The sequence below is a fragment of the Ranitomeya imitator genome, chromosome 3, assembly GCF_032444005.1.
Source record: "Ranitomeya imitator isolate aRanImi1 chromosome 3, aRanImi1.pri, whole genome shotgun sequence".
NCBI classification, from domain to species: domain Eukaryota; kingdom Metazoa; phylum Chordata; class Amphibia; order Anura; family Dendrobatidae; genus Ranitomeya; species Ranitomeya imitator.
Window position 1 is genome coordinate 188,955,845 of NC_091284.1, and position 12,534 is coordinate 188,968,378.

The window sequence follows — 12,534 nt, forward strand, 5'->3', positions numbered from 1 at the left end:
AATGAGCCCTTGTGGAGCTGGCATTCCTTTTCCTTCTTAGGCTGCCGTCACACTAGCAGTATGTGGTCAGTATTTTACATCAGTATTTGTAAGCCAAAACCAGGAGTGGAACAAATAGAGGGAAAGTATAATAGAAACATATGCACCACTTCTGCATTTATCACCCACTCCTGGTTTTGGCTTACAAATACTAATGTAAAATACTGATCAAATACTGCTAGTGTGACGGCAGCCAAATAGTTAATAATTCACTTCTGTTGGTAAAGACATTCCACAATATAAGTACACCATTCTTAAACATTGATTCCTATGGTATTGCATGCCTATAAAGAAGTATGCATGGCGGCGTGCCGCCCCTTTCATGCTCAGCACCCTGATAATTAAAACCTTTCTGGGAAAGATTGGCATAAGAGCTAAGCCTGGATCCCATCTCTTTCCCTGTTTACATGAGGTCTGTGTGGGCACATTGACAGGTGAATGATTAAGAGGTAGGGACCATCCAAAACTAAGGTACACCTTGTCATGGTTGGATGAGTTGGTGGTTGATCAAGAAATATTAGCTAAGTAACTATACAGTGCATGTATATATTGTCATATGTCAGAGCCTAACATCTAAAAGTATATGCCGAGGAATTCTCAGAGTGTATACGTCTAAAAGAAAGTTCAGACATAATGTGGATAATGTCTCCAGACAAAATGCAAGCTTCTGGAGATTTCCTTCTCCCCATTCTGTTCCCTCGTCGGTCCTGTATCCCTCTTGCTCTCTACCCTCCTTTATTGACCCTATATTCTATATTTAGACATGTTTATTTTGCATCCTCCCTAACGCTCTCATCTCTTCTTGATGACACTATTTTCATCTTTAACCCTGCCATGACTATTTATCAGCCGCTCCCCAGCAGCCACTGTGACCTCAGCTGTCCTCTCGCTGTGCGTCCCTCAGTTGTCGCTGTCCTTCTAGCCTTCTCCCCATCTGCCGGTGTTCTTCTTTACCCATGTGGCTTGTGTTCACAACGCCTCACCCCTAGTCAGGTCGTTGGGACCACAAATCTGTCATCTTACGAACTGCGTTAATTCTTGAGAATGGAAACATTTCAATCCTTCCAAATAAATTTCTCGTGCATTCTATTCAACGGGTATTCCTCATCTCGTAAGAGAAATGCTACCACTGTATGATGGACCTCCCCGAAAAAGGAAGGGGCTCCTTGAAGTTTCCCCTGCACAGCTCAGCAGCTAGTTTATGTTTATATTATAGTTTGTTATTTATGTAAATAAAAACTCACTTGTGTAAATAAAGGTCTCACAATGAAATTAGGTTATTAAATGCATATCTTCAAGCTGGTGTACTTAGTTTTTACTAAAATAAGAATATAGCTGGTGAGCTCTAACTATAAAACGTTCCTCTTAAAACCATGATTTTTAAATATATATTGACATGGATTTTCAAAGTAAGTACACCAACCTTATCAGGTCTAAGACTTTTTAATGCTAACAGTTTAAAATTGTGAAATTTGGAAAACGTCACACACACCACCAACATCACTAGAATGGCGCCGGTCCAGTACGGATGTAAATGCTGCTTTTATTTTACATGGGGCCCCGTAGGATTCAAGAACAAACTGTCCAAGTAGTGGACAACACCTTTAATTCTATTTTCTTACATTGGAAATGTAAACACATCGTTTCAAGACTGGAACATTCTTGATTACTTCGAGAGGCTGAAGAGATGGAAAATGTATCCACAGTCCTGTGGACTCCCGGCTGATACATTGTGCATACACCTATGTAGTAATATTTTAGCTACTAAAGGTACATGAGTTTTCAATCTTTCTCCTGTAGGGCCTATCACACTGTGTTCTTTCCCATGTCTGGTAGCCCAGTCTGGGCTTATGTTCGAATCCTCCGCAAAACTGGATTTGGGCTAATGCACCGACGGGATCATTGACTAGAATGGAGCGGATGGAGTCAGCGTGTGCTCTGTCACGCCTCATATTCTGCCATAAACCCCTATGGGAGGCAAACAGCAAGACGAAATAAACTACGCCAAGCTGTCCGCCTCCAATAGGCACTTATACACTTGTAACTGATGCACGACAGAAACAGTGACTCCGCGCACATTGTGGATTTAATGTGGATTTTCCCTGCATATCCACGGCAATTCCACATCATTGCCTCAGCACAAATCTTACACGTGGATTTTGTCACTTTTTCACTCAATATAAAGAATTGGCATGCTGCCGATTTTACTACCTGCACCACGGGTCACTTTACACTGCAGATCGTCCAGGAAATGTCATTTGCTTAGATGATATTGTGTGTATGCTGCACATTACACAAATCTGCACCGAACACACACGGTGCGCATTAACCGTAAGGCTGGGCATTAACCGTAAGGCTGGGCTCACATTAGTCCGTTTACATTCCGGGTTTCCCTTCCGTTACAGAAGCAAAATAGAACTGACCGCTCAGCAACCTGCGGAACTCAACTTCTGGTAGAAATAGCCTCCTTGTGTTCGATCAGCTCCGTTCCAGTCAGTTTCCTTTTTTTTTTTTAGTGGATTACTGTACGGAGAGATCGGATCCTTTATTTAACATTAAACGGATCTGGACGGAGAGTTTTATGGTTATCCGCTTTGCTTTCCCTTTTTCTTTTACAAAAAAAAAATGAGTTTAAAGGTGTGAAAATATCCTGGCACGAAACCTGAGCCCGATACTTGTGTGTGGATGAGCTATAGTGGGCACGATCGCCACCACAAATGGCCCTGTATTATCACACCTATAGACCTGAGGGGGCATGCCCTGGGAGTGGGCACCTCTGTGGGCAGGAGAGGACCCCACTATATGCAGAAGGCGCTGCTCACGCTCCAATTATTGGCTTATAGTATATACATATATAGTTAGAGGGATTGTTGATGAAGCAACAACGTCTCTTCCAGAACACACAGCGCCCATAGAATTGGCTGTTCAGCAGCACAAGCACAGGACAGGTGTCCACATGTTACAGGATGTCACCGACCAGCAGGGCATCAGTGATGGCAGCAGCCATGGTCCATGAGCTGGAGCCGCGACCTGCCCGGAGCCCTCATCCCCATCCTCCTGCCTCACACCCGCAGCCTCACCCTCCGCCGCCTCTTACCAGGAAGATGAGGTTGAATGTGAGCAGCAGGTACTTGACACATTGCACGGAGCCGCTGAGTCTCCCCATCCCGGCTGCAGCGCCGACCAGCAACAGATGTCACCGCAGCGAAACTCCGGCGTCTCACGGCAGGGAAGCCCCGCCCCACGGCAGGGGAGCCCCGCCCAGCGAAGCCCTGACCGCGCCCACAAATACACTTTCCGACCTGGCTCCCGCCCCCTGGGGGACGCACTCGGTGTCTCCTCTCTGGTGTGTGCGTATAGTAATCTGCTGATAGAACAGCCACGCCCCAAGGGCGGGGAATACTGCATGACTGGACGGAGACAGAGAGCCACCGAGCAGCAGAGGAGAGCCGTACGGACGGCTGACATGGCGAGTTCTGTGCACACACTCCTGCACTGCTGCGCTTATTATGAGGGAGCTGTACACCTGATGTGTGTGCCGTAGTGACAGCACTATGAGGTGTGAGACACAGGCTGCATGTAGCACTATGAGGTGTGAGACACAGGCTGCATGTAGTAATATGAGGTGTGAGACACAGGCTGCATGCAGTAATATGAGGTGTGAGACACAGGCTGCATGTAACACTATGAGGTGTGAGACACAGGCTGCATGTAGTAATATGAGGTGTGAGGCACAGGCTGCATGTAGTAATATGAGGTGTGAGACACAGGCTGCATGTAGCAATATGAGGTGTGAGACACAGGCTGCATGCAGTAATATGAGGTGTGAGACACAGGCTGCATGTAGCACTATGAGGTGTGAGGCACAGGCTGCATGTAGCACTATGAGGTGTGAGGCACAGGCTGCATGCAGTAATATGAGGTGTGAGACACAGGATGCATGTAGCACTATGAGGTGTGAGGCACAGGCTGCATGTAGCACTATGAGGTGTGAGACACAGGCTGCATGCAGTAATATGAGGTGTGAGACACAGGATGCATGTAGCACTATGAGGTGTGAGGCACAGGCTGCATGTAGCACTATGAGGTGTGAGACACAGGATGCATGCAGTAATATGAGGTGTGAGACACAGGCTGCATGTAGTAATATGAGGTGTGAGACACAGGCTGCATGTAGTAATATGAGGTGTGAGACACAGGCTGCATGTAGTAATATGAGGTGTGAGGCACAGGCTGCATGTAGTAATATGAGGTGTGAGACACAGGCTGCATGTAGCAATATGAGGTGTGAGACACAGGCTGCATGCAGTAATATGAGGTGTGAGACACAGGCTGCATGTAGCACTATGAGGTGTGAGGCACAGGCTGCATGTAGCACTATGAGGTGTGAGGCACAGGCTGCATGCAGTAATATGAGGTGTGAGACACAGGATGCATGTAGCACTATGAGGTGTGAGGCACAGGCTGCATGTAGCACTATGAGGTGTGAGACACAGGCTGCATGCAGTAATATGAGGTGTGAGACACAGGATGCATGTAGCACTATGAGGTGTGAGGCACAGGCTGCATGTAGCACTATGAGGTGTGAGGCACAGGCTGCATGTAGCCATATGAGGTGTGAGACACAGGATGCATGCAGCACTATGAGGTGTGAGGCACAGGCCGCATGTAACAATATGAGGTGTGAGACACAGGATGCATGCAGTAATATGAGGTGTGAGACACAGGCTGCATGCAGTAATATGAGGTGTGAGACATAAGCTGTATGCAGCACTATGAGGTGTGAGACACAGGATGCATGCAGCACTATGAGGTGTGAGGCACAGGCTGCATGTAACAATATGAGGTGTGAGACACAGGATGCATGCAGTAATATGAGGTGTGAGACATAAGCTGTATGCAGCACTATGAGGTGTGAGGCACAGGCTGCATGTAGCACTATGAGGTGTGAGACACAGGCTGCATGTAGTAATATGAGGTGTGAGACACAGGCTGCATGCAGTAATATGAGGTGTGAGACACAGGATGCATGCAGCACTATGAGGTGTGAGACACAGGATGCATGCAGTAATATGAGGTGTGAGACACAGGATGCATGCAGCAATATGAGGTGTGAGACACAGGATGCATGCAGCAATATGAGGTGTGAGGCACAGGATGCATGCAGCAATATGAGGTGTGAGGCACAGGCTGCATGCAGTAATATGAGGTGTGAGACACAGGATGCATGCAGCAATATGAGGTGTGAGGCACAGGCTGCATGCAGTAATATGAGGTGTGAGACACAGGATGCATGCAGTAATATAAGGTGTCAGGCACAGGCTGCATGCAGTAATATGAGGTGTGAGACACAGGATGCATGCAGTAATATGAGGTGTGAGACACAGGCTGCATGTAGCAATATGAGGTGTGAGGCACAGGCTGCATGCAGTAATATGAGGTGTGAGACACAGGATGCATGTAGCAATATGAGGTGTGAGACGCAGGCTGCATGCAGCAATATGAGGTGTGAGACACAGGATGCATGCAGCACTATGAGGTGTGAGACACAGGATGCATGCAGTAATATGAGGTGTGAGACACAGGATGCATGCAGCAATATGAGGTGTGAGACACAGGATGCATGCAGCAAAATGAGGTGTGAGGCACAGGCTGCATGTAGTAATATGAGGTGTGAGACACAGGCTGCATGCAGTAATATGAGGTGTGAGACACAGGATGCATGCAGCAATATGAGGTGTGAGGCACAGGCTGCATGTAGCACTATGAGGTGTGAGACACAGGCTGCATGTAGTAATATGAGGTGTGAGACACAGGCTGCATGCAGTAATATGAGGTGTGAGACACAGGATGCATGCAGTAATATGAGGTGTGAGACACAGGATGCATGCAGCAATATGAGGTGTGAGACACAGGATGCATGCAGCAATATGAGGTGTGAGGCACAGGATGCATGCAGCAATATGAGGTGTGAGGCACAGGCTGCATGCAGTAATATGAGGTGTGAGACACAGGCTGCATGCAGTAATATGAGGTGTGAGACACAGGATGCATGCAGCAATATGAGGTGTGAGGCACAGGCTGCATGCAGTAATATGAGGTGTGAGACACAGGATGCATGCAGTAATATGAGGTGTGAGGCACAGGCTGCATGCAGTAATATGAGGTGTGAGACACAGGATGCATGCAGTAATATGAGGTGTGAGACACAGGCTGCATGTAGCAATATGAGGTGTGAGGCACAGGCTGCATGCAGTAATATGAGGTGTGAGACACAGGATGCATGTAGCAATATGAGGTGTGAGACGCAGGCTGCATGCAGCAATATGAGGTGTGAGACACAGGATGCATGCAGCACTATGAGGTGTGAGACACAGGATGCATGCAGTAATATGAGGTGTGAGACACAGGATGCATGCAGCAATATGAGATGTGAGACACAGGATGCATGCAGCAATATGAGGTGTGAGGCACAGGCTGCATGTAGTAATATGAGGTGTGAGACACAGGCTGCATGCAGTAATATGAGGTGTGAGACACAGGATGCATGCAGCAATATGAGGTGTGAGGCACAGGCTGCATGCAGTAATATGAGGTGTGAGACACAGGATGCATGCAGTAATATGAGGTGTGAGGCACAGGCTGCATGCAGTAATATGAGGTGTGAGACACAGGATGCATGCAGTAATATGAGGTGTGAGACACAGGCTGCATGTAGCAATATGAGGTGTGAGGCACAGGCTGCATGCAGTAATATGAGGTGTGAGACACAGGATGCATGTAGCAATATGAGGTGTGAGGCACAGGCTGCATGCAGTAATATGAGGTGTGAGACACAGGATGCATGCAGTAATATGAGGTGTGAGACACAGGATGCATGTAGCAATATGAGGTGTGAGGCACAGGCTGCATGCAGCAATATGAGGTGTGAGACACAGGATGCATGCAGCAATATGAGGTGTGAGACACAGGATGCATGTAGCAATATGAGGTGTGAGGCACAGGCTGCATGTAACAATATGAGGTGTGAGACACAGGATGCATGCAGTAATATGAGGTGTGAGACATAAGCTGTATGCAGCACTATGAGGTGTGAGACACAGGCTGCATGCAGTAATATGAAGTGTGAGACACAGGCTGCATGTAGCACTATGAGGTGTGAGACACAGGCTGCATGTAGCACTATGAGGTGTGAGACACAGGCTGCATGTAGTAATATGAGGTGTGAGACACAGGCTGCATGCAGTAATATGAGGTGTGAGACACAGGCTGCATGTAGCACTATGAGGTGTGAGACACAGGATGCATGCAGTGATATGGGGTGTGAGACACAGGCTGCATGTAGTAATATGAGGTGTGAGACACAGGCTGCATGTAGCAATATGAGGTGTGAGACACAGGATGCATGCAGTAATATGAGGTGTGAGACACAGGATGCATGCAGTAATATGAGGTGTGAGACACAGGATGCATGCAGCAATATGAGGTGTGAGACACAGGCTGCATGTAGCACTATGAGATGTGAGACACAGGCTGCATGTAGTAATATGAGGTGTGAGACACAGGCGGCATGCAGTAATATGAGGTGTGAGACACAGGATGCATGCAGCACTATGAGGTGTGAGACACAGGATGCATGCAGTAATATGAGGTGTGAGACACAGGATGCATGCAGCAATATGAGGTGTGAGACACAGGATGCATGCAGCAATATGAGGTGTGAGGCACAGGCTGCATGTAGTAATAGGTGTGAGACACAGGCTGCATGCAGTAATATGAGGTGTGAGACACAGGATGCATGTAGCACTATGAGGTGTGAGACACAGGCTGCATGTAGTAATATGAGGTGTGAGGCACAGGCTGCATGCAGTAATATGAGGTGTGAGACACAGGCTGCATGTAGTAATATGAGGTGTGAGACACAGGCTGCATGTAGTAATATGAGGTGTGAGGCACAGGCTGCATGCAGTAATATGAGGTGTGAGGCACAGGCTGCATGTAGCAATATGAGGTGTGAGACACAGGCTGCATGCAGTAATATGAGGTGTGAGACACAGGCTGCATGTAGCACTATGAGGTGTGAGGCACAGGCTGCATGTAGCACTATGAGGTGTGAGGCACAGGCTGCATGCAGTAATATGAGGTGTGAGACACAGGATGCATGTAGCACTATGAGGTGTGAGACACAGGATGCATGCAGCACTATGAGGTGTGAGGCACAGGCCGCATGTAACAATATGAGGTGTGAGACACAGGATGCATGCAGTAATATGAGGTGTGAGACACAGGCTGCATGCAGTAATATGAGGTGTGAGACATAAGCTGTATGCAGCACTATGAGGTGTGAGACACAGGATGCATGCAGCACTATGAGGTGTGAGGCACAGGCTGCATGTAACAATATGAGGTGTGAGACACAGGATGCATGCAGTAATATGAGGTGTGAGACATAAGCTGTATGCAGCACTATGAGGTGTGAGGCACAGGCTGCATGTAGCACTATGAGGTGTGAGACACAGGCTGCATGTAGTAATATGAGGTGTGAGACACAGGCTGCATGCAGTAATATGAGGTGTGAGACACAGGATGCATGCAGCACTATGAGGTGTGAGACACAGGATGCATGCAGTAATATGAGGTGTGAGACACAGGATGCATGCAGCAATATGAGGTGTGAGACACAGGATGCATGCAGCAATATGAGGTGTGAGGCACAGGATGCATGCAGCAATATGAGGTGTGAGGCACAGGCTGCATGCAGTAATATGAGGTGTGAGACACAGGATGCATGCAGCAATATGAGGTGTGAGGCACAGGCTGCATGCAGTAATATGAGGTGTGAGACACAGGATGCATGCAGTAATATGAGGTGTGAGGCACAGGCTGCATGCAGTAATATGAGGTGTGAGACACAGGATGCATGCAGTAATATGAGGTGTGAGACACAGGCTGCATGTAGCAATATGAGGTGTGAGGCACAGGCTGCATGCAGTAATATGAGGTGTGAGACACAGGATGCATGTAGCAATATGAGGTGTGAGACGCAGGCTGCATGCAGCAATATGAGGTGTGAGACACAGGATGCATGCAGCACTATGAGGTGTGAGACACAGGATGCATGCAGTAATATGAGGTGTGAGACACAGGATGCATGCAGCAATATGAGGTGTGAGACACAGGATGCATGCAGCAATATGAGGTGTGAGGCACAGGCTGCATGTAGTAATATGAGGTGTGAGACACAGGCTGCATGCAGTAATATGAGGTGTGAGACACAGGATGCATGCAGCAATATGAGGTGTGAGGCACAGGCTGCATGTAGCACTATGAGGTGTGAGACACAGGCTGCATGTAGTAATATGAGGTGTGAGACACAGGCTGCATGCAGTAATATGAGGTGTGAGACACAGGATGCATGCAGTAATATGAGGTGTGAGACACAGGATGCATGCAGCAATATGAGGTGTGAGACACAGGATGCATGCAGCAATATGAGGTGTGAGGCACAGGATGCATGCAGCAATATGAGGTGTGAGGCACAGGCTGCATGCAGTAATATGAGGTGTGAGACACAGGCTGCATGCAGTAATATGAGGTGTGAGACACAGGATGCATGCAGCAATATGAGGTGTGAGGCACAGGCTGCATGCAGTAATATGAGGTGTGAGACACAGGATGCATGCAGTAATATGAGGTGTGAGGCACAGGCTGCATGCAGTAATATGAGGTGTGAGACACAGGATGCATGCAGTAATATGAGGTGTGAGACACAGGCTGCATGTAGCAATATGAGGTGTGAGGCACAGGCTGCATGCAGTAATATGAGGTGTGAGACACAGGATGCATGTAGCAATATGAGGTGTGAGACGCAGGCTGCATGCAGCAATATGAGGTGTGAGACACAGGATGCATGCAGCACTATGAGGTGTGAGACACAGGATGCATGCAGTAATATGAGGTGTGAGACACAGGATGCATGCAGCAATATGAGGTGTGAGACACAGGATGCATGCAGCAATATGAGGTGTGAGGCACAGGCTGCATGTAGTAATATGAGGTGTGAGACACAGGCTGCATGCAGTAATATGAGGTGTGAGACACAGGATGCATGCAGCAATATGAGGTGTGAGGCACAGGCTGCATGCAGTAATATGAGGTGTGAGACACAGGATGCATGCAGTAATATGAGGTGTGAGGCACAGGCTGCATGCAGTAATATGAGGTGTGAGACACAGGATGCATGCAGTAATATGAGGTGTGAGACACAGGCTGCATGTAGCAATATGAGGTGTGAGGCACAGGCTGCATGCAGTAATATGAGGTGTGAGACACAGGATGCATGTAGCAATATGAGGTGTGAGGCACAGGCTGCATGCAGTAATATGAGGTGTGAGACACAGGATGCATGCAGTAATATGAGGTGTGAGACACAGGATGCATGTAGCAATATGAGGTGTGAGGCACAGGCTGCATGCAGCAATATGAGGTGTGAGACACAGGATGCATGCAGCAATATGAGGTGTGAGGCACAGGCTGCATGTAACAATATGAGGTGTGAGACACAGGCTGCATGCAGTAATATGAGGTGTGAGACACAGGCTGCATGTAGCACTATGAGGTGTGAGACACAGGATGCATGCAGTGATATGGGGTGTGAGACACAGGCTGCATGTAGTAATATGAGGTGTGAGACACAGGCTGCATGTAGCAATATGAGGTGTGAGACACAGGATGCATGCAGTAATATGAGGTGTGAGACACAGGATGCATGCAGTAATATGAGGTGTGAGACACAGGATGCATGCAGCAATATGAGGTGTGAGACACAGGCTGCATGTAGCACTATGAGATGTGAGACACAGGCTGCATGTAGTAATATGAGGTGTGAGACACAGGCGGCATGCAGTAATATGAGGTGTGAGACACAGGATGCATGCAGCACTATGAGGTGTGAGACACAGGATGCATGCAGTAATATGAGGTGTGAGACACAGGATGCATGCAGCAATATGAGGTGTGAGACACAGGATGCATGCAGCAATATGAGGTGTGAGGCACAGGCTGCATGTAGTAATAGGTGTGAGACACAGGCTGCATGCAGTAATATGAGGTGTGAGACACAGGATGCATGTAGCACTATGAGGTGTGAGACACAGGCTGCATGTAGTAATATGAGGTGTGAGGCACAGGCTGCATGCAGTAATATGAGGTGTGAGACACAGGCTGCATGTAGTAATATGAGGTGTGAGACACAGGCTGCATGTAGTAATATGAGGTGTGAGGCACAGGCTGCATGCAGTAATATGAGGTGTGAGGCACAGGCTGCATGTAGCAATATGAGGTGTGAGACACAGGCTGCATGCAGTAATATGAGGTGTGAGACACAGGCTGCATGTAGCACTATGAGGTGTGAGGCACAGGCTGCATGTAGCACTATGAGGTGTGAGGCACAGGCTGCATGCAGTAATATGAGGTGTGAGACACAGGATGCATGTAGCACTATGAGGTGTGAGACACAGGATGCATGCAGCACTATGAGGTGTGAGGCACAGGCCGCATGTAACAATATGAGGTGTGAGACACAGGATGCATGCAGTAATATGAGGTGTGAGACACAGGCTGCATGCAGTAATATGAGGTGTGAGACATAAGCTGTATGCAGCACTATGAGGTGTGAGACACAGGATGCATGCAGCACTATGAGGTGTGAGGCACAGGCTGCATGTAACAATATGAGGTGTGAGACACAGGATGCATGCAGTAATATGAGGTGTGAGACATAAGCTGTATGCAGCACTATGAGGTGTGAGGCACAGGCTGCATGTAGCACTATGAGGTGTGAGACACAGGCTGCATGTAGTAATATGAGGTGTGAGACACAGGCTGCATGCAGTAATATGAGGTGTGAGACACAGGATGCATGCAGCACTATGAGGTGTGAGACACAGGATGCATGCAGTAATATGAGGTGTGAGACACAGGATGCATGCAGCAATATGAGGTGTGAGACACAGGATGCATGCAGCAATATGAGGTGTGAGGCACAGGATGCATGCAGCAATATGAGGTGTGAGGCACAGGCTGCATGCAGTAATATGAGGTGTGAGACACAGGATGCATGCAGCAATATGAGGTGTGAGGCACAGGCTGCATGCAGTAATATGAGGTGTGAGACACAGGATGCATGCAGTAATATGAGGTGTGAGGCACAGGCTGCATGCAGTAATATGAGGTGTGAGACACAGGATGCATGCAGTAATATGAGGTGTGAGACACAGGCTGCATGTAGCAATATGAGGTGTGAGGCACAGGCTGCATGCAGTAATATGAGGTGTGAGACACAGGATGCATGTAGCAATATGAGGTGTGAGACGCAGGCTGCATGCAGCAATATGAGGTGTGAGACACAGGATGCATGCAGCACTATGAGGTGTGAGACACAGGATGCATGCAGTAATATGAGGTGTGAGACACAGGATGCATGCAGCAATATGA

General features: G+C 48.0%; 1 protein-coding gene across 1 annotated transcript in view; it reads right to left on the minus strand.

Annotated features, from left to right (window-relative positions):
* The window catches only part of LOC138673106 (tetraspanin-2-like), a 250,933-nt gene extending 247,646 nt beyond the window's left edge, over positions 1-3,287 (minus strand). Inside the window, exon 1 of the mRNA XM_069761718.1 lies at positions 3,137-3,287. Coding sequence (XP_069617819.1) covers positions 3,137-3,205 — 69 coding nt within the window. The 5' untranslated portion in view covers positions 3,206-3,287. The remainder of the gene's footprint in view (positions 1-3,136) is intronic.
* Between the last annotated feature and the right edge of the window lie 9,247 nt (positions 3,288-12,534).